Raw genomic sequence first — 26143 nt, 5'->3', positions numbered from 1 at the left:
CAGCGTGTGGATCCAGCGCCTCTTGCCCACGGCAGTTTCACTGGGTCATCCGCGAGAACATCGTAGACGAGGCATCCAGCGCGCTCACCACCGTGATCTCGTCGCCCTCCACGTCCATGGCGCGGTGGATCGCCAGCGCCTCCAGCAGCATCGCGTTCTACACCGAGATCATCGTCAGAGACGAGATTTTGCATCGATCGAAGACTCCCTGCTCCACGATGGCGCTGTGGAGGCGGCCGTAGGCGTAAATCAGCGAATTTGGCACGTAGACGTCCTCCCTATCGTGACCGCTGGCATCGCATGGATGGATCGCAGTTATAGATGGTCGGTAGTACTGTAGTGGTGATAGTTTACACAGCCAAGATATAATGATCTCGATCGCTTTAGATCATGCACGTCGTCCCAGCCAGGATTTTCCAGCACGATCAAGATTGGCAGCAGCAAAAGAAGCTCCTAATTGCAGCTCTTCAAGAATGCGCTGGCTTACAAGAAGGAAGGCAACTCCACGCACAGATTTCACAGTGCCACATCCTTCGCAGGGACCAGCTGCTGCTAAATCTCCTGATCAAGATGTACAGCGACTATGGCAGGATGGATCTGGCTCAATACATCTTTGAGAAAATGCCGCGGAGGAACGTTTTCTCTTGGAACATCATGTTCGTCGCATATGCCCATAATGGGCATCTTGAAAAGGCAGAGGTTCTCTTTGACAAGATGCCGTTAAGGGATGCCGTGTCATGGAACTCGATGATCCAGGCGCAAGCAAGAGCCGGCAATGGTGATCGTGCCTTCCAACTGTTCGTACTGATGGATCTCGACGGCATCAAACCCGATAGATTCGCCATCGCACCAGTGCTAAGCTGCTGCTCGAGCTTGGCGATGGCGGATCTCATGCACGCCGTTGCCCGCGACGGTGGGAGCGACGTGGGCTGCCAACACGTGGCGAACGAGCTGATGAAGATGTATGGTCGGCTCGGCAGACCTCGCCAAGCCCAAGAGATCTTCGATTCTCTCCGGGACGATGCCAGGGATGTGGTGGCCGCCGCGACGATGATCACGGCACTCGCCGACAATGGCAATCTACCACTAGCTCTAAATCTCTTCCATGGCACTCCCTATAGAAACACTACGATCTGGAACGCAATCGTCTCGGCATGCAATCGCAGTGGCAGATCCAAGCATGCGATTCTCCTGCTGTGCGCCATGGATCTGGAAGGCGATACTTCTTCCGCCGATGCCATCACCTTCGTGAGCGCGATCGAGGCGTGCTCGAGTTTGGAGGAGGTAAGGAGTGTGCATGAGAGCGCCGTCCAGGGAGGCAACGAGGCATTTCAAGCCATGGAAGTGAAAACAGCGCTGGTGGATTGCTATGGCAAACACAGTGGAGTGTTGGAAGCACGGATTGTCTTTGATAGCATTGATAATAGAGATGTAGTTGCCTGGACGGCAATGATAACCACATATGCTCGCAATGGGCATTGTAATTCGGCTTTGCAAATCTTCCAGAGAATGCAGCATGAAGGAGTGGAACCCAATACAGTGACTTTGAGCAGCGTTTTTCATGCCTGCGCTGACGCTGCAAGCCTCTCAGACACAAGGAAGATCCACAGCTCCATTTCCGGGCTCTCGATCGAGCTTGACACTGTTGTGTCCAATTCGCTCATGGACGCGTACCGGAGCTGTGGAGCGTTCCAGAGTGTTGCGGGTGTTTTCAAGAAAATGCCTGTGAGGAACGTTGTCTCGTGGAGCTCCATGGTTGCGGGATATGCCCAGTGTGGGTATAGCAGCGAGAGTCTGGCCGTGTTCCAAGAAATGGACTTGGAAGGCATGGCACCGAACGAGGTAACTTTTGTGAGTATCATCTCAGCGTGTAGTCACGGGGGACTGCTGGAAGATGGCAGGCTCTACTTCGTGAGGATGTTCCAGGACTATGGGATTCAGCCAGGGCTGGATCATTTTGCATGCTTGGCAGATTTGCTTGGAAGGACGGGAAAGGTGGAGGAAGCCAAGGAAATAGCTGCGTCCTACTCCTTGGATTTAAGTGACTTGAGGATCATCCAGCACTCTTGAGACACTGTTCTGAGTTTTTGCAAGAACATAATTGAAACACAGTTTCTTATAAAAACAAATTTTTTTTGAAACATCATCATTGTAAAGTATAAATTATTATAAAATAAATAAATAAATGATTTATTATTATATTTCTTAAAACATTTACAAAGTGTAGCCATTCATATAGAAATTAAGATTATTTTCTTCAATTTCAAAAATGCATAACTTTATTGATAATAATGATTTCAATTGTGATATGTAACTATAAGTATTATAAATTTTATTTTTTATCTGATTATGCTAGTAAAATATAATAATTTTTTCTACATATTTAATTAATATTGTATTATAATATTGTTCAAAACTCTTTTATAGCTTGGTTATGGGTTTCAATTAACTTTAATTTACATGTGGTATGGTATTTCCTCTTTGAAAATTATAATGTGATATAAAGTATTTTTTATATTTTCCAATATTGCACTGTCATTACAATGAAGCAATTAATAACCCTAATAGTGATTACATAAATTGCAATAGTGAATAATAATAGTTTTTCAATTTTAACTTAAAAAATATATTATTATGAGTAATAATTATAAAATATTATAAATGATATTATTAAACATTTTAATTCTTTTGTTAGTGAATATAAATAATCTAGTATTAAATAATTTACAAATGTTAATAATTTTATTTCTCAATCACAATTGCAATGCTGGACACATTCTACATTCTACTATTTCACTGGTGATATACTTTTAATTATAATGGTTTTATTTGTCCATTATTATTTGGTTTTATTATTAGTCAATAAAATGTAAAATTTCATATAAAATAGACATAATTACTTTAAATAAATACTAATCCTAAATATTATTTTCATTAAAGTTTTTTGTAAAAATTTAATTTCTCTTAAAATATTTAATAGTGATTTATCAAAAATTCATAATATTGATAATTTCAATAAATTTTATTCTTATAATTTTAACTTCATTTAAAAAAATTTAAATGGTAAATTAAATAGTTTAATTTACCTTTTAAATTTAGAAGACAAAATTATTTGTATGCATAAAATCTTTTAAAATGTTTTTAAACAGAAAATACTCAAACCTTAATTATAGTTAATTTTCTATATTATCTTTATAAATATTCATTGTCGAATTATCAATCCCTTTGAGCTTCTTAATATTTAATGTGTGGCTAGAGATACTAAATACATCACCCTTATATCTAAATATGTTCAATATAAATAGTTGAGTATAACAGTTGTTTTAAACACGAGTTTATATGTAATTCCACAGTTACATATGATAAAATCATGATCACATTTATTGACTGGTCACCCTCCAATCTTTCTGGGTACTCTATACCATAAAGCTCTTGACAAAGCTTGCATCACCAAATATGTTGAGTGTTGGATGATCCTCAAGTCACTTAAATGCAAGGAGTGATACTCTAAATAATCCATCCCTATACATACCAGGAGTCCCCGTGACTACATGCTGCAGATATGATACTCATCGTTTGGTGCCATGCCTTCCAAGTCCATTGCTTGGAACACGGCCAAACTTTCACTACTATACCCACACAGCAACCATGGAGCTCCACGAGACAAGGTTTCTCACAGGAAAACAAGCGAATTGGACACAACCTCGATCGAGAGCCTCGAAATGGAAGTGTGTGTCCAAGAGGCTTGCAGGCATGAAAACGCTGCTAAAAGTCACTGCAATGGGCTCAACTCCTTCATGCCTGGATCATCAAATTCCATGACACGGCATCCCTGAGTGGAGAGAATCTCTGCCCGTAGAAAATACCCGTTCTGGGCATATGCCAAGAATCAGCGGCATTCTTTCAAAGATATACTGAGCCAGATCGATCCTGCCATCAGCAGATTTAGCAACAGCTGGTCCCTGCGATGAAATCTGTGCGTGGAGTTGCCTTCCTTCTTGCAAGCCAGCGCATTCTTGTGCTGCTGATCTTGATCGTGCTGGGATAGAGCGATCGAGATCATTCATTTTTCCACAAAGTTAATATCTTTAAGTTCTAACCCTTGCATCATGCATGGTTTTTCCAAGATCGCCTAATTCATCCCTAGCCCGCCTAAACGATGCTCTCGCGTCGTCCAGCAAGGAAGACCACCACCACTACTCACAGCTCCTCCGCGACTGCTGCCGATCCAAATGCCTCCACGACGGCCAGCGTCTCCACGCGGAGATCCGAGCCAAGAATCTCGACACCGGCACTATACTTGGGAACTTTCTCGTCAAGATGTACGCAAGCACCGGCAGCATCGCCTTGGCATCTGCCGCATTCGACCACATTCGCCAGAAAAACCTCCACTCGTGGTCATTTCTCGTTTCAGCAAATGCCCATAGTGGGCATATTGTCGACGCGGCGTCAATCTTCCACAAGATGGCGCTTCACAGTGTTTACTCCACAACTGTGATGATCCTTGGATACTGCCAGAACTCCCAGCTGGTAGATGCAAGGTCTCTTTTCGATGATATGCCCAGTAGAGACTCTGTGTGTTGGAATGCCATAATCACGGCATATGCCCAGGCCGGGCATGTTTCCTACGCCATAGAAGTTTTCTACAAGACCCCTCTCCTGGATAGAATCTCGTGGAACTCTTTAATGTCAGCATATTGTCGAGCCGGTAAAACTTCCCAGGTAAAAAATATATTCGATGAGATGCCGGACAAGGATGTGGTATCTTGGAATGTTGCCGTAGCGGTATATGCCATGTCCGGGGATATTCGCAGTGCGAAGCTCTTGTTTGAGAGAATGGCTTGCGAGGATCTATTCTCTCGGAACACCATGATAAACGCCTATGCGCAAAACGGACATTATCAAGACGCTGCGAAGCTGTTTGAGTCGATGGAGGGGAAGAACACGGTGACTTGGAACACGATGATCCGAGCTTTCACTCAGTCCGGCGATCTGGAGCGCGCGCGAGGCTACTTCCATCGAATGCCGTCTGGTCGTGATCTAGTGTCCTGGACTTTGCTGCTGCAAACGTTTCCAGGGAGCGAGGAGAGCGATGGCCGGAGCGTCAAGGATGCGTTCTGGAAGATGCCCAGCCACGACAGTGTCTGCTGGACTGTGATGCTCGCGGCCTACGCGCAGAACGAGCACCAGGCCGGTGACGCGAAGATGGTCTTCGATCGAATGCCCAGGAGAGACGTCGTGTGCTGGACGAGCCTGATCACGGTTTGTGCTCGAGCCGAGCTCTTCGACTTGGCGAGAGCGGTGCTGGAGAGGATGCCCGGCTGTGATGCTCTCTCTTGGGCAGCTCTGGCTTACGGCTTCGCTCAAAAGGGACTGCTCGAGGAGTCGCGGGACGTCTTGGAAGCCATGCCGGAACTCGACTTGGTCGTGTACACGGTGGTGATGCAGGCTCACAGCTTGAGAGGCGAGATCGAGCAGACCAAGCGGATGTTTGACAGCCTCCCGGTTCGCAGCGCCGTCGTGTGGAACATGATGGCTACTTGCTTCGTCCACAATGGCTGCCAGAGAGAAGCTGTGGAGGTGTTCAAGTTGATGGACTTGGATGGCTTCCTTCCGGACGAGAGCTCCTTCTCCACGGCCTTGAACGCGTGTGGAAGCCTGTCACTGCTTGCCGAAGGAAAGAGGATCCACGTCGAAGCTGTAGAGACCGGCCTCGGCTGCAACACTGTGGTGGCCAGCGCGCTCCTGTCCATGTATAGCGAATGTGGAGCTCTTCCCACGGCCCGGAGTGTGTTTGATACCATGCCCCGGCCGAACGAAGTGACTTGGAACTCGATGATCGGAGCTTACGCTGCGAATGGTCATGGCCGAGAGGCACTGGAGCTGTTCCAAGCCATGAAGCTCGAGGGAGTGGACGTTACCAGCATAACTTTCGTCAATGTTCTCTCTGCGTGTAGCCACACCGCCAGTGCTGCGGCCGCGTCCGAGGCTTGGTTCTTCTTCTTGTCGATGCAGCAGGACTTTGGGATCGCTCCAAAGAAGGATCACTTTGTCTGCGTAGTCGACGCTCTTTGCAGGCGTGGGAAGCTCCGGGAAGCGGAGGAGCTCATCAATACCATGCCGTTTGAGCCAGACGACATCGCGTGGATGACTTTGCTGGGGGCCTGCCGGAGGAACGCCAGTGCCGAATGCGGCCAGCGAGCAGCCGAGCGGCTCGTGGAGATGAGCCCGGAGTTTCGAGCCGCGGCATGCGTGATGCTGTCCAACACCAACGTCGAAGCTGCAAACTCGGACGATGTTCTAGCCTCGTGCTGCTAGCTTTGACGGGCTCTCGTAGATGTTTGACAGCAGCACGTAAGGCCCGGAGATTTGAGGATGGCACTCGATGAGCTTCTCAGGAGCAGCAGCCGCAGTGTCGTTTGATCCGTTTTTGTGAATCCTGGAAGCGCTCAAGAGAGCAGTCCATGTAGCGGAGTCGGCATCAAACGGCATGTTTTCAATCAGCTCCTTGGCTTCCTCGACCTGTCCAGCTCTTCCGAGCAAATCGACCATGCAGATGTAGTGATCCAGTATCGGCATGATTCCATAGTCGGCAACGATCGAGATGAAGTTGCGGTGGCCGTCTTTGAGCAGGCCTCTGTGGCTAAAGCCCGCAAGAACGCTGATAAAAGTCACAGCGTTGAGCTCCACGCCACCGTTGCTCATCTCGCTCAGGAATCCAACCATGCTGCTGACATGCCCGTTGCGGGCATACGCCGTGAGCATGGCGTTCCACGACAGGAGGCTGCGATTCTTCATCTCCTCAAACACCACCCGCGCTCGTCTCAGGTTCCCGCACTTGCCATACATATGAACGAGCGCAGTCGCTACTGAAACCTCCGAAATGTCACCTGTTTCCAGCGCTTCACGGTGAACGATCCCTGCTTCTGCTGAATCCCCGGGCAAGCTCTCGAGCACACACACGAAGCTTATCTTGTCCGGCTGGAAACCTTCCAAGTCCATCTTCCTGAAGAGCTCCCAGGCCTCCAAGGCATGCCCTCCCTGGGCATATCCCGTGAGCATGACGTTCCAAGTTGCCTTGCTTCTCTCCACCATCTCATCAAAAACCGACCTTGCCCCGTCTAGAACACCCCCATTAACGTAAGCCGTCACCATTGCGTTCCATGCGATCACGTCCCGCTGAGGAAACCTGTCGAAGAGATACTTTGCCCGTTCCAAGTGTCCGTTCTCCGCATAAGCAACTAGCATTGTCGTCCAGGATACTACGTTCCTCTGTGGCATCCGGTTAAACGTCTTCCAAGCTTCCTGGACATTCCCAGTGTCGGCAAACACAGCCACCATCGTCGTCCAGGACACCAAGTCCTTCTCGGCCATGCCTTCGAAAACTCGCACCGCTCGATCCACCTCTAAGCATCTCCCGTACATGTGAACCAGCGCTGTTGCAACCAAGACGTGAAGCTCCAGGCCGGCGTCGATGATCTGAGCATGGACAAGCTGTCCCTGGGATAGAAACGCCACACTCGTACAGGCCGCGAGGATCGTCACAAACGTGATCTCGTCGCAGCGAAATCCTTCGAGCCTCATCTTCCTGTAGTAGCCGAAAACTTCCTGGTTATGCTGCCGCTGGACCGAGGCTGTGAGCACCAGATTCCACGAGACCACGTCCCGAGCGGGCAAGTCGTCGAAGAGTTTCTGTACCTGGAGCAATTCCCCGTTGTGGGCGAATGCCGCCAGTAGCAAGTTGTAGGAGAACTGGTTCGGAGACCGGATTCCTTGGAACACGAGCAGCGCCTCTTCGAGAAGCTTGCATCGCCCGTACATCTCTATCAGAAGATTTCTCAGGAACCTGTCCTGGTCGTAACCAGCTGCGGAGATAAGTCCGTGGATTCTCCTGGCTTCCGTGACGCTGTGGCCGCTACAGTGGCGGATAAGCGCTGCATAGGATTGTACCTGGTGGCTGTCCAGGACTAGAGCAGCCATTCATTCGAGAAAAAAAAAATGCCCCCCTGTGACAATTTGGAAGAGTTTTAGGATCATTAGTCTTAGTTCTAGATTTCAAGCAAGCTCAGCTTACCTGGGATAAATGCGGAATCCTCAAGCTGTCGAGTTCCATCACTTCACGACTCAGAGAAGAAGAAAATAAAAAACAAGGCGTACGTCCAGCGCAGCTTTGTCTATTGTTCTGGAATCTCCAGTAGTAGCGCCTGTGATTTTGCTCGCCAGAGAAGGCCAGCTCAAATGCGCATCCCAATCAAGGCCACCGAGTTACCTGGATTGAGGAGCGATCGAAATTTTAGCCAGCGCCTCCCGGATCGATCGAAATATCCATCGCCAGCGCCTCGCCATTGCCCCAACCTAAGACCAATTTAGGGCTTTTTTCGCGCCAAAATCTTCCCGTTTAAAATGGGGTGGGGGTTCGATTCCTGCGAGCCAGCGCCTATACATATTCTAGTTCTTGCATGGCTGGCCACACTGCAAAAGAACGCGTAGTCCGCCACCCAGATTCAGATGCACAAAGACAAGGACGAAAGTTTGGTTGGAGCTTGGGAATTTGGAAAGAAAGAAAGAAAAAAAGGGGATCTAAAGTGCTAGACCCATTATTGAGCAATCACCCCCTTTCCAAGACAAGAGCCACTGTGTTTTCGCGCATTATTTCCCGAGGCGGAAAGACACGAATGGCGCAAACATGACGACCACGCTCCCAAGTGCATGCTTACGTGGCGCGTGCCCTAACCCCACCCGCCAGTTGGCCTCCCGAGACTAGTCCTTGTTTAGGCTTGCGTCTCTCGTCAGGAATTCAGCCTTACAGGCGCAAGGGTCCTTTTGTTTGCAACTCGCCACCATTTTTCTCGGCTTTTCTGTCCTAGGGATCTAGGCTATACGTATTTCTTTTTGTTAGTAAATTATTTACTATTAGAAAATGTAATATTGTATTTGTTTTCTAGCTTATTTTCTTTATTTCCGGACGAATATGGACTTGCTTTGCTCCATGGGATCTCTAAGAAAGAGAGCTCCCAGCGAACCATCTACGAGAATTAGGGGGTGCGGAAATTAGGGCGCGCATGCTACTACGATAGGTTGTTGGGGGGCAAAGAGGATCATAGAGGATCATAGGCTCGTGCACTAACGACATAGTTGCTGCCTAGCACGTCCAAGATTTACACACAAGCTTTGGTATCAGGTATGAGCATTCATGAGAGTGTTAGTTGACTTTGCTATTGTAAATACTCTCATCTTAATTGCAATATATATGACGTAAATTATGCTTCGATCATGGCTATCGTTCATTCAGCTATGATTCATTCATATACTGTTTACAAGGTCTAGCAGTGTCAACCAAGAAGCATGAGACAGACAGATTCAAATATCCCAGCTATTGTTCCCATTCCTGTTATTTACACGGTCTTATCACCTTAGATTTTTACAGCACTCAAAATGGTAAGATTCTTTTATCCTCCACTTTCAGTTAGTTAATGAAAACCCACGATGCTCGGAATGTTCTTCTCCGTCAAGTGCGCAGGATATTCTGTCGGATTGAAGCATATTCTGGCGAGGTTCAGGGTTCTATGGCCGTTTCTAGCTTTTACCGGAGGTTAAGGAGCACTGCTTAGCGTGACCTTGTCCTGTAGCGCCTACTTGAGCGCTCTGTGTTCCTTGCTTCTTCTTGTTCTCTCCTTGATCGACTGCGCGGCGAGCGGCAGTGTGTTTGATCGATCGATCGAGGTATTTGCTGGATCGCAGCGCACTCCCTCCCAAATCTCTTGTCCAGCGCTGGCATTCTCGAAATATCGCCCGGCATTGCGAATCGCGCCCTGATCTAGGTCCCTTTCTTGCCCCGCAGGATCAAGACTGGCGTCACGGGATATGGCGCGCTAGCTCTCATCGATCTTTCTTGCTCCATCGGATGCCTCCGTCGATGATTATGGCCGCGCGCTAAGCTCTGCGACCGTCGATGCCATTCGCGATGCCTCGCTAGAGCGCTAGAGCTTCTCTCCGCAGATCGCATTTGTATCGAGGGGGTCCTCGGTCCTCGGTCCGGCAATGGCAATCTCTCGCTAAGCCGTGGTTTTCTTCTTTCTTTCCAGGATGCCTCGCTAAAAGCGACTAGCGAGCGTTCCGCTTGGATCAACTCCGGAGGAGGCCATAATATTTGTTCTTCGTCCTCCCGAGAAGAAAGAAAGAAGCCGCCATGTAAGTATGTAAACCCCTACCAAAGAGTGGCTTTTGGGAGTTAAAGGCTCGACCAGCGGTCTGGTAGCACTTGGTTTTCATTGCCAGCTGTTTACAACACAGAGAGGCATTCACTCCGAATAAACCGTGGCAGAAGGAAGAGAGAGAGAGATCACCGATCATCAATCACAGGTATGTTATTGATTTGCCATCCGCGTCTTTTTTCTCGTTTTTTGATCACTCCGTGTTTCTCTCTGTTTTTCTTTTCTTTTCTTTTTTTTTTGTTCTTCCAGCTCCATGCCAGAGCTCCATGCGTCGTTGCTACTCTTCCACAGAATTACTATATGAATTCCTGCGAAGTAAAAGCCTCGGAGAAGCTTCACTGGGCATCGCGGATCCCGTAAAATAAGCACACCAGCAAAGTCGTCGCGATTGCTGCTCCAGAGATCAACATGGGGGTGATGATGCGCTAAGTGCCAAGTCGCTGCTCAGATCCCAATTTCTTTTCAACGTGTTTACCATGGAGAGGGGAACTAATTTTTCTCTGGAGCGTATAATATCGTCCATCAAAGTCATGGATCGCTAAAGCTTCTTTTCGTTGCTCCCTACCGGGTTGCTACTGTTGCTCCATGCTGCTGCTCGAGCTTTCAGAGCTTCTTGCAACGACACCAACAAGATGTACGAAGTTCCACCTTTTGGAGCACTGTGCATCGCTGCGTCGAGATTTGGAATAAGGGGCAAAAGATATACTTCACAATATCAAGGTACATGGTTCTGATTCCTTATTCATAATGGTTCTTTCACTTTTTTCCTGATCTTCGTGCAGCGAGTTCTAACTTAATTTTCTCCGAGATACGAATAAGAGAATGGGGGCGCTAACAGAACCAATCCAGTTTTGCCCGTAGCCTGCATCTGATAAGCCTCCTCTTCTTCTTCATTTTCTTGACTTCCCGATACCATCATCACCACCTTTTGCTTCAAAATGGAAGAGACATTCGTTCCTTTCCGAGGAATTTTAAACGACGTCAAGGGGCGTATAAAATGTTACAGGCAGGACTGGATTGGCGGCTGGAATGCTGGCTACAGGTTTGCTCCATTGTAGTCTTGAGTTGATTGATGTGAGCGTTTCGCAATTTTTTGCTTTCCAGAATATTTGCTCCCACGACATACATCTTTTTCGCTTCGGCCATTCCAGTAATATCTTTTGGAGAGCAACTCGATAGAGATACAAGTTAGTTTTTGGATTTCATGACATCTTTTGACACCTCTTTTCGCCACGCTTTCAGATGGAATCTTAACTGCCGTGCAAACTCTTGCATCCACTTCTCTCTGTGGGCTCCTACACTCGATCATTGGAGGCCAACCTTTACTCATCCTTGGAGTTGCAGAACCAACAGTCATTATGTATACGTTTATGTATGACTTTGCAAAGAACAGGGACGATCTAGGCCCCAAGCTTTTCTTGGCCTGGACGGGATGGTAAGAGTATATCGAATTTTTGAGCTTTACTGATGCAGTTCGTGTTGGCAGGGTCTGCGTTTGGGTTGCAATTTTGCTGTTTCTCTTAGCAATCTTGGGGGCTTGTTCTATCATCAACAGGTTTACGAGAATTGCCGGAGAACTCTTTGGAATGCTCATTGCAGGCCTTTTCATGCAGCAAGCAATCAAGGCAAGTACGTTTCAGCGAGGTATTCTACTAAAAAACAACTCGGTGTTACAGGGTATTGTCGGGGAGTTTCGTATACCCAAGCGAGACGATCCTTCGTTGCAAGAGTTCAGCACGCCCTGGCGCTTTTCAAATGGCATGTTTGGCTTGGTACTTTCGTTCGGTCTGCTGCTTACAGGATTGAAAAGCAGGAAGGCAAGGTCCTGGCGCTATGGTGCTGGTACGCTCTTAGAAAATGAAGCCTTCAGCATTTCTAATTTCGGATTTACCATCTTACAGGCTGGATGCGTGGTTTAATAGCTGACTATGGACTTCCGCTCATGGTTCTCGTGTGGACTGGCATTTCTTATGCCGCCGCGAATGACACTCCAGCTGGGATTCCAAGACGTCTATACAGTCCGAATCCTTGGTCACATCGTGCTATGGCAAATTGGACAGTGATCAAGGTTCGTTGTAGTTTTGCTTGACTTTTCTGGCTTACTTATCTGATTCTCCGTACCCAGGAAATGCGGGATGTTCCTATTTTATACATCATAGGCGCGTTCATTCCAGCAACCATGATCGCAGTGCTCTATTATTTTGATCACAGTGTTGCTTCCCAGCTGGCTCAACAGAAGGAATTCAACTTGCGCAAGCCCTCTTCTTACCACTATGATCTGCTACTGCTAGGTGGAATGGTTATTATCTGTGGCCTGCTTGGAATACCACCTTCGAATGGAGTCATTCCGCAGTCTCCCATGCACACGAAGAGCCTAGCAACGCTAAAACACCAGGTCGGCCCAAGTTCGTCATTCTTGCGAGGCTAACTCAAAGCGAATGCTTGCAGATTAACCGCGATAAGCTAGTAAAGACGGCAAAGTCGAGCATCAATAACAACGAAACTCTGGGACAGCTTTACGGTAACTTACAATCTGCGTACAAGGAGATGGAGTCACCACTTCGGTTTCAGCCAGCATCATCTCGGGTACGTGGCCTTTTCAAACTGAAAACGTTGCCAATGACATAAGCTCTTAATTCTAGGTATTGAAAGAACTGAAAGAAGAAACTTCTCAATACACTTCGGCAGACTCGGTATTGTCAGGACTGCCAGTTGACACTAGCGTTTTCGACCCGGAAAAGGACGTCGATGACTTGCTCCCCGTGGAAGTGAAAGAGCAACGAGTTAGCAACCTTTTACAGTCTTTGCTTGTTGGAGGCTGCGTCGGTGCCATGCCACTGATCAAGAAAATCCCAACTTCAGTTTTATGGGGCTACTTTGCCGTCATGGCGATAGAGAGCTTGCCAGGAAACCAGTTCTGGGAGAGGATCTTGCTGCTCTTCACCGCACCCAGCCGCAGATTCAAGTACGTAAAACCCTTTTCTCTCTTTTTCGTTTCTTTTCCTTTCGTAGCGATTCTAACATCCACAAACATTCCCTGTCAGAGTCCTGGAGGACGTGCATGCCGCGTTCGTGGAGACAGTCCCATTCAAGACGATAATTATCTTCACACTGTTCCAGTTCGTATATCTCCTGGCCTGCTTTGGGATTACGTGGATCCCAATTGCCGGTGTCCTGTTCCCCTTGCTCATCATGCTCCTGGTGCCGATTCGCCAATACGTTCTACCAAAGTTCTTCAAGGCACACCACTTGCAAGAGCTGGACGCCGCCGAGTACGAAGAGGCCCCCGCAATGCCATACAACAGCGCAATGAGAGTAAGCTTGACTTCGTGATCTTCCTGGTGCTAATTACATTTTTTCTTCGTTTTTCGACGTACAGGAAGCCGAATCCACGATGGAAGTTTTGAGATCACCACGGCAGGATGTGATGAGATCGCCACTCCGGATGGAAGGAGGAGGATCACCGCTACCTTTATCGCCTGTGAGAGCGCGCTCTTCGCCGAAGCGTGTAGGTACCAGCGACGCAGAGGTCCTGGATGCGGTCACCACGAGAAGCCGTGTGGAATTCAAGCACCAGTACAGTCCATTACGAATGATACCAGACAGCTCCTCTCCCGGCTCTTAAGCTTGTAAGTTATCACCAGCATCCTGCTTCGCTTCTGGCAATTTAGATTTCTAGCCTTGGCTGCGAATAAGGCGTGCAGCAGCAGCACAACCCTTCCGAAAAAATGTCCCAGAAATGTTGTTAAAAGAGAGATCCAGCTCCTCCAGATGCTCGATCTGAAACGTTTGATTGTCAACTGACGATCTCTAAATATGATAAAGTTCGTCTCTTTAACCAAGATCGATCATGCATTGAGTAAATCTGTGTTGATAGAAAATTCAAAGCTTTTTGTAAAATAGTCGGCAAATATTTCAAATGAATAAAGTTTCCAGTTTAAGACAATATGTACGGATTGAGAACCCACCTGTACGGCGTGGTCAAGATGGATGAGTACAAAGGCTCGAGATTTACCGCAATGCCGAGCTGTTCTGCTCCAAGATCTCCATGAAGAACACACGAAGAAACCAAAAGCCTCCACGGCGCCAAGAATCTCGAATCCGGCACTCCACTGGTCCGCATATTCCCAGAGCGGGAATATTACCGGTGGTGCTCCACAGAGTGTACTCCACAACATCTTGAGCATTACCAAATATGTGTTTGATAGCCAGCCTACTAAGCAAGTATGATGCTCCAGAACTCCCAGTTACGAGATCCACTCGATAATATGCCCCAAAGGGAAAGCGTGCGTTAGTATGCTACAGTCACAGCATATGCCCAGGTTTCTTACGCCACCTTTCCTGGATAGAATGAGCTCGTAGCAGCGTCCATAATGGTTGCACCGTAAGTTGATGGACTTGGATGGATTGGGAGCTCTTTGATAAAGTTTAGAGAAGGGGGAGGGGGCACATTCTTATTGTGATCAATCACTTTCAGCAGAATATGCAAGATTTCTTCTTGTTATCATGGTAACAAGCATAGCCAATGTGAGTAGTGTCAAACCGTTGCTCAGCGCGAAGCCTCGCGTACTCAATCATCATGCAATCCACCTTGGTGATGGCTTGTCCCCCTTGCAACGGGCACCCCGACCGCATAAACATGTGACAGCGCTGCCGCGTGGACAGGAGACCCATTACCACGGGGTGAGCATTCGCGACCACCGCAAACTCGGCCATGGATCCCCTGCCTCTCGTCTTGCTCGCCGCCGCCGGCTCACTGTTAGCCTTCTGGAACCTTTCATCAGTGTAGATCTCTATCAGCTCGTAGACCTGATCTTCCTTTGCTTCCAGCAGCTTGCAAATCCTCGTCACGAACCCCTGGCTGGCTTTATCCACAACACTTCCGTCCCAGAAGATCGCGTCCCTCATCGCCTGGAGAGCTTGCTCGTAGCTCGCCATTCCCAGCTCACTCAGTGTGCCAGGAGATCGGATCCAAGCGTCCATCTCCCTCCACCTCTCCATGGTCACATCTTCCAGAAAATGGACGCTCGCCGCAGGTTTCCAGGGCAAGCGAAGCGGACAACGCTTCTTGAGCAGCACCTTGCCTGTGAAAGAAGACCAGAATTCAATCAAACTTTCCTGGGATGGATATGGATACTCACAGTCCCGGATCCAAGTCTCGCGATCGTGAGCCTCATCCAGGAAATCCCCGAGCACCACCTGCGAGAAAACAACGAAAACTTTAGCACTCGCTCTGAAAGTCAACACCTGGAACGTATGCAAAACTTACGTTAACCATCAACTTCACCACCGTATCCACTGAGCGCTCATCAACTTGGACGATCGGCTTACCATTGATACTCCCCAGCTCTTCCGCGTCCAACATCTGTGAGGTGGTGGATTCGTCCCACGCCACCGCACGGCACAGCAGCAAGAACGAGACGCTAAGCTCGGGGCCAAAAACCGCGGCAGCCGCGTGATGAAGATTGCGCTTCTCCTCCGCGACGTTACTTTCCAGTGTCTGCTTGACGTGCTCCACGAAATCCTTGCTCGTGGAGCAACTCAGGGACTGGAGCCGCGCGTGGTCCGTGGCACCTCTCTTGGTCCTCATCCAGGTGTGGACGAGGCGGCCGAGGAGCTCGCTCGCGTCGACGGGGTAGAAGGCTCGCTTCCACCGGCGGGAGCGATTGTAGGACCGCGAGTGGTCTCGAAACCAGTGGGCGAAGTGACCATGATTACCGTATACGTGATCATCACCAATCGTATCATGCGCAGCTATGAGCTCCTGCAAGGACAGAGAAAAAAAGAGTTTGGACACCACCTCTGATGGACTCACAGTACCTCGAGCATCTGGAGGGCACCAGGCAATACATTCGTCGACTTCCATTCGATCCTGACCAGGCTGCTGCTCAAGCTGTCGTGGATTTGTCTCAGCCTCGCTAAGCTAGCGTGATCTGGCCGAGACTCGTAATCGAAGTTGTCCAGGAGAAACAAGAAAAGCTTCTCCACTTGTTGTCCTTGGCCACCAGCGGTGGCGGTGCCGACCAGAGCTTGGGCCTCTAGTAGCGCGAGCCAAACGAGGGACTGCCGGTTGCGCCCGAGCTGAAGCAGCACCCAGCAGTAGACAAGCTCCAGCAAGATCTTGGTCACGTCCAAAAGATCCAGTAAGTCGCCTTGGGGTGTTTTGCCATGAAAAAAACGAGCCATCACGCTCGCAGATCCTGGATAAAAGGTTAACTCTCAAGAAAAGAAGAATCCGACTCTCCAAAACTTACGTGTTAGACGCGCCAGTGTCTCCTCTTGATCCTCCCACTCAGTCGTCGTAGCATCCGCGGCCATCAACTGGATGGATAGTAGAAGGCAAAAGAAATCAAACAAGATGAAGTTCCAAAACACTCACTCACCTCGTCCAGCTTGGACAAGACGTAGTTGCAGCACAGGAACTCGGAGCAAAGTGGCAAATCCTGGCGCCCATCGGTGGGAGGATCCTGCTGCTGGCGCTGGAAGAAATAAGCGTTGGCGATGAAGAGACGCAAGACGGCATCGGGCACCGGAGCGTGCAATATGTGGAAGATGACCGCGCTCCAGATGCTACACTTGAGCTCCGAGACCGTGCCGCCATGGATCCACCCCGCGTCGTCCAAGAACCACGACTCTGTGGGATGATCCACGATCCCATCCTCCTCAACCTCCAAGCCATGGCGATCGAAGAGGAGGCGGACAAGAGACATGACGCGCCTTCCCAGATTGCTGCGGAAGAAATGGGTGAGGCGAGCGCCCACCGCCGGATTCCACCCAGCTGCCCATCGCACCATCTCTATTCCCTACCTATTGCTACCTGCTTTATATATGCCACTATGTACGGATATCCCTTGTCCTTGCCCTTTCCGTACTGTCCCAAGCATATTCCCGGAGCGGGCATATGCCGATGCCGCGTCAATCTGCGCAGTGTTTACTCCACAACTGTAATGGGCATTGGCTGCTACGAGAACTTCCAGCTCGTCCATGCAAAGGCTTTACCCATAAGGGACAGCTTGTGTTGGAATGTCATACTCACCGCAAATGCCCAAGGCGGGGGAATGTCTCCTATGCCATAGAGGTTTTCTAGATAGAATCTCATGGAATTCTTTGATATCAGCATACTGTCGAGCCGGTCCTTCGTTATTTGAGAGAGGATCTCTTTTCTGAAAACACCATGATACGCCTAAGAAGTTGAGCCGATGGAGTGGAAGAACACAGTGTCCTTGACACAAGGATCCGCGCCTTCACCCAGTCCAGCGCGCGTGGGACTACTTCCATAGAATGCCGTCTGCTGCCCAGGAGAGAGCGCCAAGTCGAAAGCTCGGCACGAGCACAGGCCAGGAGATAGACGAACTGGAAGAGTGCGGCATGCACGTCCTCCAGAACCCTGCGGCAAGGAAAGTTTGTGAGGACGGACAACGGAAAACGAGCAAAAGGCTTTCACGTACTTGAATCTTCGGCTAAAGAGCGAACTGCCGGCAAACAGAAGCTTCTCTAATTCCCTTGATGACTGGCATGGCACCGACGCAGCCTCGATACACTTCGGCAAATTTGACACCAGTGTTTTTGATCCTGTAAAGAATGTCCATACTTGCTACCTGTGGAAGAGAAGGAGCAAAGAGCTAGCAACCTCTTACAGTCTCTGCTTGATTCAATACCTGGTCTCTTACCTGGAATTGTATGTCATTCTCAGCGTTTTTCAGTTTGGAAAGGCCATGTACCCGAGATGATGCTGGCTGAAACCGAAGTGGCGATTCCAATCTCCTTGTACGCTGATTGTAAGTTACCGTAATGCTGCCCCAGCTTTCGTTGTTATTGGTGACTGACTTTGCCGCCTTTACAGTTAATCTGCAAACATTCGTTTTGAGTTAGCCTCGCAAGAATGACGAACATGGACTGACCTGGTGTTTCATCGTTGCTAGGCTCTTCGAGACTGCAGGATGACTCCGTTTGAAGGTGGCATTCCAAGAGGAGCGCTTGTGCAAGTTTCTGTTGAGCAGCAACACTCCGATCAAAGTAAGAGAACTGCGATCAGGAATGAACGTGTATAAACAAATGATTTCCTGGGAACGGAAGAGATACAAAGAACCTTGATCTTGCCATACCACGATGTGACCAAGCATTCGGACTGCCTAGACGTCTTGGAGTCCCAGCTGCAACGTCATTCGCGTAAGAAATGCCAGTCCACAACCACGCATTAAGCCTGTAGATGATAAATTCGAAGGTAGAAAAAGCTCTGATAGCGCCAGGACCTAACAAACAAAAGTACCAGCTGCGTTCAGGTGCTTCAACAGCTCGGCGAAGAGCGCGCTCTCGTAGGGGATAAAGGGGCAGTGTTTCCATGCCTCCCCCTCTGCATGGTTAAATCTTCCAGTACAGGTTTCCAGGGCAAGCGAATCGGACAACACTATACCACCTTGCCTGTGAAAAACTTTTTGGCCAAGAAACAATCAAGCTTTCATGGGATGGCTATAGATACTCACAGTACCCTCGCGATCGTAATCCACCTGCGAAAAAACATAGGAAACTTTAGCACTCGCTCGAGCTGGAATGGATGGATTGAAAGCTTACATCAACTTCTCACTTCTTCCGGCTCCAAGCTCCGTGACGTGGTGGCTTTCTCCCACGCCATAGCACGGCACAGAAGCACGAACGAGACGCTAAACTCGGCAGCCAGCGTGAGTTTCCAGACAGGGACCGCGAGTGAGCCGCGAGTGAGCGGTGAGACAGCGTTATGAGCTCCTGCAAGACAAATACGTTCCACCGCCTGTGATCACAGTACCTACCTCGGGCAATACATTCGTCGACTTCCATTCGATCCTGACCAGGCTGCTGCTGCTGGCGCTGGAAGAAAGCGTTCCGGACGACCGTGCCGCCGGGAATTCCAAGAACCACGACCCTAACCAACAAGCCATGGCGATCCTTCCCAGATTGCTCCGCAGTGGCGAAATATCACACCTCCAGCGCTCGGCGCTCAGCGATCTCCTCCCGATCTCCTCCTGCGCTCCGCGACCTCCTCCAGCGCTCCGCGATCTCTGATCGCTGGCGCCGGCGACACTCCGATCGATCGAGACCTGCATTGGCAGGAAGAAGAAGAAATCTTTGCGATCGCCAAGGACGCCAAGGCGCAAACCCTAGCGGCAAGGATGAGCGGAAAAGCAAATACGAATTGAAAGAATCTTGGAATAGGCTAGACATTGGAGATAAAGTCATCGACACTGCCAAGCTCCATGGAACAATCCAAATTGCAGTGCTGCTCCATCCCTCCTCCTCCTGCGACAGGCGCTTCCATCGCTTTGGACAGCCCGCTTAAGTTCGCCACCTCGAGCGCTAGCGCTTGATCCAGCTCGCGCTCCATCGCCATCGGCTCCAGCTCGCACGTCATCGGCCCCAGCTCGCGCTCCATCGCCGCCGCCATCTCGCTCAGTGGCGCTTCCATTGCCGCCCGCGCCGCCGCTTCCATGGCCGCCTGCTCGCGCCTTTGTCCCGCGTCTCGCTCCCACGCTTCCAATGCCGCAAGCTCGATCGTCTCGGCCGCCAGCTCGTCGCGCCGCCGCCTCCGCGCCTCCATGTCTCGATCCCACACCTCGATGGCTGCCGCTTCCATGGCCGCCAGCTCGCGCCTTTGTGCCGCGTCTCGCTCCCACGCTTCCAATGCCGCAAGCTCGATCGTCTCGGCTGCCAGCTCGTCGCGTCGCCGCCTCCGCGCCTCCATGTCTCGATCCCACACCTCGATGGCTGCCGCTACCTCCATCGCCGCCGCTGCCAGTCGCGCCCGCGCCTCCATCGCGCGCATCCGCACCGCCTCTCGCGCTCGTTCTTCTATCACCTCCATCGCCGCCAGCTCTCGTTCCAGCTCCTGTGCGTGTACGTGTCCGAGAACTCCAGCTCCGGCCCTGGCGACAGCGATCTCGATCTCGAGAACAAGTCGCGCGTGGATGTAGGATTGGAATTGCCGCTGTTCTTCCACCGTGAGCAAGTCGAGAGCCATCATCCTCCTCCTCGCCGTGTACATTTTTGTCAAGGGCAAAGGAAGAGTTGACTATATAGTCAATGGCTGACGGGTGACGCATGACCGTTGAGCCCGTCAAGCCCGTCAAACTAGGGTTTGGCGCCCAGGGCGATACACTGCCGGATTCGAGATAAGCGAGGCGCTTCCAAGCTCCACTTGTAAGATATTTCGATTTGTTTGTTCCATGGTGCAAATCTCTTCCTTGGGCAGGCTGTGAAGGAAACCGCAGGATCACCTTTTTCTCTTTTTGTTGCAAGCAGGCAGCGTGAATGCTTTGCATTGCTAGCACACGACGAACATATATAAGGTTCTTCCCTCTCTAGTTCTGTGGTGTTTTGTATTCGCGTTTTGAGCTACTTCTTGTGTGTATTGCTCCCAGGACACGCTAGTAAACTCCTCAAACTCGTTCATTGAGCAAAAACTGCAGGTACGCCAGCCCCTTAGCAGTGATTCGATCAGAGGGGTTGTAATTGTTTTCGTGATGTTCTTGCAGGAGCTCATAACCGCGGCAAGAGTCCAGTGATGGTACAAGCAGCCTTAGTCATTCCGCTGGATGTTCACGCTCACAACGGGGATGTGAAGCACAAGCTCCATGATGCTGTGGCGTGACCACGGGGCTCAAGGCGCTCGTCCAAGTTGTAGAGCTGCAGACAACGATGGTTCTCTGTCGCTCGCCGAGAACGCATTGGCTGCCACGCTTGTGTAGCCAGCAGCTCCCCAGCTGGGCTTTTATGGTCAGCTTGGTGATCTTACCGTTCCCGAACGCGCTGTGAAGTGAGTCCTTCCATCTCGCTCTTGCCTCGAGTACTAAAGTCCTTAAATTCTTCTTTTGAAGCTGGCGCTCGAGGATTACATGGACGTCTCGCCTCTCAGACTGTGAACCTGCATTACCACCGACCAAGTCGAGCTTCCGAGCAGGCCAACGTTTGAGCAGCAAAGTCCAGGACCCTGGGTCACGACCAGAAGGCACACCTGCAGAATCTTGCAAAATGCATGAGCTCCATACGCTCCATACTTCCAAATTTTGCCTCCCATGCGGGCTCCAGGATCAAGTCACTGTGTTCTTCCTGAGAAGAGATCAAACTTCCATGTCTTTTAGCTTGTATTATCGCACAGGCTACAGTTTTTACCATCAGTCAATCGTTCTTTGAGGAGGCCAATATATAGACAGTCAGAGCTATGAACTTTAATTTTGTTGGAAGGAAAAGGATGGAACTTCTTTCTTTCTGCAGGCAAGCATAAGAAAAAAATTGAGTACAAACAATGAGGAAATGGCTTGGATGGTTGTAATGAACCATTTGTCTCATGAAGCAAACTATAAAGTATCATACTTGGAATTGAGTGTGTCTTCCACTCTTTCTTTTGAATAGATTCTTATTGAATGAGAGTGGAGTGGAGTAGTAAGATTGTATGACACAGAGGCATTGCCAAGTTTATAGTGTTGGAAACACTGGGCACACAAACTGCTTGTAATAATGGTGGTATTTCTGTGTTACTATATTTTCAGGTCCATCATTTTTCTGTTGATGTCATCGCTGCTTCAACACCCAGTTAAATATTCTTGGGAAATATACAAGCACCACCAGTAAATGGTGGTGACATTTCTAGTGGTGATTTTTTAGACCAAATTTTGTTACACTGAAATGTATGTCATGACAAAAAAAGTAAGAAAGAATGTATCTTTTGATTTGAAGTTGTTCATTACAAGTCATCAAAAGACATTGGTGGTAATTCTAGCATCAGTTGCACCACCATTTCATTTTGGTTAATTTGCATGGTGGAACTCACTCCCTTCTAGATATACTGTACTTTCTCTTTGGATGGCAATATGTGCTAGAGGCTTTTATAATCAAAAGCTGATGCTTACTTATGGACCAATCATTATGGTTAGTATAGAACACTTCTTAGGTATCCCAAAGGTAGTGAACACTTTCTATTAGAATATAGGAAATGAGAGCATTCTAGTACCAATAAGTAATGAGTGAATGAGGAGGCTGTGTTCCAAGTTATTATGGATATCACTAACATCATTTTAAGGATGAGACACTCTTTTGTTGAAAGGGTTAGCATTAGCATGGGTGATTGGGACAGAATCAAGTTTGAGCATTTCATTGCATGTTGTGAAACACAATATAATGTTGCAAATCTTCTACTCAAAAAATTCTACTTAAAAGCTAAAGATGATTGTGAGAAAAGTTTAATTTAATACTCTTAAAATTTGTAAATTATTTATTTCTTATATATAGGAATGTTCAAGTATTTTTAATTAGATTTTTAATTAAGTATTATGATATAGTTTTATGTTATAACCTTTATAGTTTATTGTCTATTTAAAATGTTTGGTAATGGAGTTTTAGTGTTATTGTTGATAATATAGTGAAGTTTTCATTTCTTTAAGTATTTCATTTCTTTAAGTAATTAAGTTAGAAAATAATAAATTTTATTTATTTTATTTAATTTTTGAAAATTTATTATAACTTAAACACAATAGAATGTGATTCTTTACCTCCCACACCACCATCTTTTGCTCCCGAGCTTCCATCATTGTCAACTGATGGCACATCCACGCCTCCATCTTTGGCAGTTAATGATGCATTAATATTAGGGGGATAGTTGTTATTAAATAAAGGTTTTGTGTTATCAAATAATTTATAGAAAAATAATATTTTAATAATTAATAATTGATTTTATATTAATTATTTTATAATAATTTATGTCTTTTATAAATAAAATATTATTACCTTTTTTTTGAGCTTAGAGGGCAATTTATAAAGTACTTACAAGATTCCCAAATGTTTAATGCATTTGAATACCTTAGCAATTTTAAATTTTGAATCTTAAAAATTTAACTTGTGGCTGTTCAAAAATGCCATACTCCTGCATGCTTCAAAGAAACCTTCTTCACAATAAAAAAATATTTTTTTCGTCATGAATCTATTACCAATGTTCTTCCACTTTGAAATTGCAGTGAAGTCAAGTCTTATGACTTCAAGCAAGGTAAGCCCTTTGAAACACTGCAATTAAGGGCAATAGTTGTTATTAAATAAAGGTTTTGTGTTATCAAATAATTTATAAAAAAAATTTTAATAATTAATAATTAATTTTATATTAATTATTTTATAATAATTTATGTCTTTTATAAATCAAATATTATTACCTGGATATGATGAAGGTTAAGGTCGCGATCCTTCGTGTTAAACGACAGTTGGCCACTGTTCACATAGGCTATGCCTGTTACCACGGTAACAAGAACAGATGTTAAGATGAAAGATCAAAATAAGAATATGCCACTTTCTTTCAACGAGGTTTTCGAGAAAGGTGATGTTTCATGTCTGTTTCTCTCCTTGTTCTTGAAAGTTCTCTGGAAGGTCGTGAAGTCCTTGGTCACCACTTTACACAAGCTCGCGATGATCTTCTAAGATGAATTCGAAGCAGCCAAGAAATAAAGATGGCAAGCAGGCTCTCTTAGTTTGTTGTCCACAGTACATTGATCACGAGTTTCTTATGGAAAGCTTGGAACTGTTTGAGGAGGAAAGCTCTCTGTATATTTTGAAAAACCTTAGTGACAAGCAATGCATACTGGCTAAAATTCTTTTTTCCCATTTTCCCTTCTCTTGATCGATCTTGGTTAGCGAAAACCAAAGAGACGAACTTCAGCAAGACATGGATCCGGGACTGTGTAAAGAGAAATTTGTCTTTCGCTTTGGTCCTGCAGAGCGGGCTTGTCAGAGAAAATCTTAGACAACGAATGTTTTGCTCGAGGTAGGACGCCGGACTTCCACACGAGGCATGAGAAGCTCCGAGTTTTCTCGACTCCGGCGTGAGACACTCCCAGTTCAGCCAGGCTTTACGATGTGCATTCATTGATTTGCAAGGTGGTGCTCAAAAAGCGTACAGCACACTGAGTGGCGAGTTACGAGCAAGGCAATGAGGACGCGATCGAGGGCAAGCTTCTGGTCACAGGTCGAGCTCATAGAGATTGACTGGATTTGTGAAATTTACAGTGGAGAGTCTCTTGGCGGCGATGGCGGCGTGGATCTTGGTCCTCGCAGCTCGCTCACCAGCGTGGGATGGATCTTGGAGCTTCATTTTATTCAGTAGCTGCAGGTGACCACCAAAGAATAAATCTATTCTATTTCTTCAAGAATGCTTGCTTGGAAAAGACCAGCGATTCCCACGCAATATTGGAGTGGAAACAAGAAAAAGAGATCATCTCGTGGGATCGCCACACTCGACGCTTCTCGACTTGATCAACCAATCTCACATATGAGCTTCAAGCGCTTTTGGCGATTGGGGCTCGATTGCCTGCGCCTAGTGTGGGAAATTTGACTATAATCAGATCAGATTGTGGATCAAGCAGCAGTCTTTTTGAGCTTGCTGGCGCTGTTGCTCTAGCAACACAGTCAACGACCACCACTTCCATGCCGGCCCTCCAATTTCCAGGGAGAAATCCAGCATGCTGTGGGGAGTAGGAGATCGTCCAAGTTGAAAATGGTGAGGTGGTGATACGTAAGCCTTCCATATTCCAGTTCTTGCCTTAGCGAGTGTTAAAGTTTCCTTTGTGTTGGTTTTTTACCTGGATGTGGCTCACGATCGCGAGACTTGGACTGTGAGTATAAAGAGAAATCTTTAGTCCATCTTGATTGTTTCTTGTGATTGTTTTTCACATGATTGTTTCTTGATTGTTTTTCACAGGCAAGGTGTTGCTCAACAAGTGTTGTCCAATTCGCTTGCCATGGAGGAGATGGACGCATGGATCCGGTGTCCTAGTGCCCTGAAAATGGCGAGTTACGCGGTAAAGTACGCAATCTTCCGGAACGCAAGTCAGGAGTTTGTGGAGCAAAGAATGAGCTTATAACATTGATGACAGTCACATGGTAAAGATCATGGTAACAAGATATTCTGGTTTAATGGAGGCCGTCGGATTGGCAAGATGCCAAACGGGCCTAAAGATCGCAAGAAGGTGAAAACTTGTAATCGTCGCCACCATCGCTGGCTCAGTGAAATGTCCACTTGCATGGCTTCTCAGCTCCAACCGAGCTCTTGCTAGAAGAACGATGTTTCGTCTTGCTGCTACGACAAGGAAGTGATGGATCAAGCTCAGCATCGGAGAAATAAGATCGCCCCTTTCTTAGAAGAAGAACCATGTGTACTTGTAAACGCTTGGCCAGGAATCTGAAAATGAAGCGATTCTTGAGGCCACACGAGAAAACGAGGTCACCTCAGCAAACCGAGTGATCGCCACACTCTACGCTTCTAGCCATGCGCAATTGCAAGAAGCGTGATGATCAAGGGAATTGAGATAAGTGTCTATCGTCTCAGGGTGATCAGGCAGTCTTCTGACCTTGCTTGCGCTCCCGATCCGCAGCACGGGCGAATAGGCACAAGGGAGGGAGCCGAAAGATCCTCCCGATCATTTTGTGGCAAACCCCAGCGGCACCACTGCCATGGAGCTCACCGTCAGCCCTTTCCTCGCAACGCAAGAAAGGGCCACGAGTGAGAGACAATGTGGGCTTATATGGCCTGGATGAATCTTCTGGAAGAAAGAGGAAATGGGAGAACACAGGATAGCTTAGCTTGCTAGCGCTCCCGATCCCTAACACTGGCAATGAAGAACGCAAGAAATCCAGATTGGCAACTTGGGTGATCCTTTGGCCCTCTTCTGCTTCAAAACTCCCCTGTGCAAATCAAACTTTAACCGATGGCATAGTTGATCATAATTGCCGGCAAGGCAAGGGAATCTGTCAATCAAAAGGAGAGTTCAGGAAATCATAAAGCGGAAGAAGGCCAAGGATCACTTCACTTATGCATTTGAGCAGCCAGAAAAGAAAAGGAAAAGCATTGCTGAGAAATGAGAATTACGCCCCTTTCAAGAATTCACCTCAGTGCTAGTAGAAGGCGAAAGCAGAGGAAGAAT

The 26143-nt window shown here is 47.8% G+C and overlaps 5 protein-coding genes and 2 long non-coding RNA genes across 7 annotated transcripts; 4 read left to right on the top strand and 3 right to left on the bottom strand.

Moving 5' to 3' along the window:
* The first annotated feature begins 390 nt into the window (after positions 1-390).
* LOC112342028 (pentatricopeptide repeat-containing protein At4g02750-like) lies at positions 391-2070 on the top strand. Its single transcript, XM_024663173.1, has one exon. The coding sequence runs from the start codon at positions 391-393 to the stop codon at positions 2068-2070; it is 1680 nt and encodes a 559-aa protein (XP_024518941.1).
* Positions 2071-4113: 2043 nt separating this feature from the next.
* Positions 4114-6318, top strand: LOC9651104 (pentatricopeptide repeat-containing protein At4g02750). Its single transcript, XM_024663172.1, has one exon. The coding sequence runs from the start codon at positions 4114-4116 to the stop codon at positions 6316-6318; it is 2205 nt and encodes a 734-aa protein (XP_024518940.1).
* LOC112342027 (pentatricopeptide repeat-containing protein At2g13600-like) lies at positions 6315-8346 on the bottom strand. Its single transcript, XM_024663171.1, has 4 exons — positions 8270-8346; positions 8075-8099; positions 6383-7950; positions 6315-6318 (listed from the first exon to the last, which is right to left on the bottom strand). The coding sequence occupies exons 1-4, from the start codon at positions 8344-8346 to the stop codon at positions 6315-6317; spliced, it is 1674 nt and encodes a 557-aa protein (XP_024518939.1).
* Positions 8347-9585: 1239 nt separating this feature from the next.
* LOC9650725 (boron transporter 1) lies at positions 9586-14056 on the top strand. The gene is made up of 14 exons (XM_024663157.1): positions 9586-9723; positions 9842-10362; positions 10464-10934; positions 10997-11256; positions 11319-11401; positions 11457-11649; positions 11701-11839; positions 11891-12056; positions 12116-12282; positions 12340-12609; positions 12663-12800; positions 12857-13179; positions 13259-13529; positions 13594-14056. Exons 4-14 carry the CDS (start codon positions 11153-11155, stop codon positions 13837-13839), a joined length of 2100 nt encoding a protein of 699 aa, XP_024518925.1. The 5' UTR covers positions 9586-9723; positions 9842-10362; positions 10464-10934; positions 10997-11152; the 3' UTR covers positions 13840-14056.
* Positions 14057-16252: 2196 nt separating this feature from the next.
* Positions 16253-17008, bottom strand: LOC9650724. The gene is made up of 4 exons (XM_024663170.1): positions 16598-17008; positions 16469-16535; positions 16330-16414; positions 16253-16295 (listed from the first exon to the last, which is right to left on the bottom strand). The coding sequence occupies exons 1-4, from the start codon at positions 17006-17008 to the stop codon at positions 16253-16255; spliced, it is 606 nt and encodes a 201-aa protein (XP_024518938.1).
* A 312-nt stretch (positions 17009-17320) lies between these two features.
* LOC9651103 lies at positions 17321-19302 on the bottom strand. The gene is made up of 8 exons (XR_002990805.1): positions 18786-19302; positions 18698-18721; positions 18484-18645; positions 18320-18417; positions 18116-18239; positions 17885-18062; positions 17663-17812; positions 17321-17601 (listed from the first exon to the last, which is right to left on the bottom strand). It is a non-coding gene; the product is annotated as an uncharacterized LOC9651103 (long non-coding RNA).
* Positions 19303-20338: 1036 nt separating this feature from the next.
* On the top strand, positions 20339-21388 carry LOC112342023. The gene is made up of 5 exons (XR_002990806.1): positions 20339-20384; positions 20437-20533; positions 20606-20653; positions 20720-21000; positions 21062-21388. It is a non-coding gene; the product is annotated as an uncharacterized LOC112342023 (long non-coding RNA).
* Positions 21389-26143: the final 4755 nt, after the last annotated feature.

Source organism: Selaginella moellendorffii, unplaced genomic scaffold, assembly GCF_000143415.4.
Source record: "Selaginella moellendorffii unplaced genomic scaffold, v1.0 SELMOscaffold_97, whole genome shotgun sequence".
Taxonomy (NCBI): Eukaryota; Viridiplantae; Streptophyta; class Lycopodiopsida; order Selaginellales; family Selaginellaceae; genus Selaginella; species Selaginella moellendorffii.
This window is presented reverse-complemented; position numbering and strand designations above follow the sequence as displayed.

Coding starts and splice junctions, on each gene's coding strand:
- LOC112342028 (XM_024663173.1), top strand. CDS start 391: ATGCACGTCGTCCCAGCCAGGATTTTCCAGCACGATCAAGATTGGCAG.
- LOC9651104 (XM_024663172.1), top strand. CDS start 4,114: ATGGTTTTTCCAAGATCGCCTAATTCATCCCTAGCCCGCCTAAACGAT.
- LOC112342027 (XM_024663171.1), bottom strand. CDS start 8,346: ATGGCGAGGCGCTGGCGATGGATATTTCGATCGATCCGGGAGGCGCTG. Junction 8,100..8,269: donor TCGATCGCTCCTCAATCCAG/GTAACTCGGTGG, acceptor GGAACTCGACAG/CTTGAGGATTCCGCATTTAT. Junction 7,951..8,074: donor GGATTCCGCATTTATCCCAG/GTAAGCTGAGCT, acceptor GACAGCCACCAG/GTACAATCCTATGCAGCGCT.
- LOC9650725 (XM_024663157.1), top strand. CDS start 11,153: ATGGAAGAGACATTCGTTCCTTTCCGAGGAATTTTAAACGACGTCAAG. Junction 11,840..11,890: donor TCATGCAGCAAGCAATCAAG/GCAAGTACGTTT, acceptor TCGGTGTTACAG/GGTATTGTCGGGGAGTTTCG. Junction 12,610..12,662: donor TAGCAACGCTAAAACACCAG/GTCGGCCCAAGT, acceptor GAATGCTTGCAG/ATTAACCGCGATAAGCTAGT.
- LOC9650724 (XM_024663170.1), bottom strand. CDS start 17,008: ATGGTGCGATGGGCAGCTGGGTGGAATCCGGCGGTGGGCGCTCGCCTC. Junction 16,536..16,597: donor TCTTGTCCAAGCTGGACGAG/GTGAGTGAGTGT, acceptor CTATCCATCCAG/TTGATGGCCGCGGATGCTAC. Junction 16,296..16,329: donor TTGGACGTGACCAAGATCTT/GCTGGAGCTTGT, acceptor GTGCTGCTTCAG/CTCGGGCGCAACCGGCAGTC.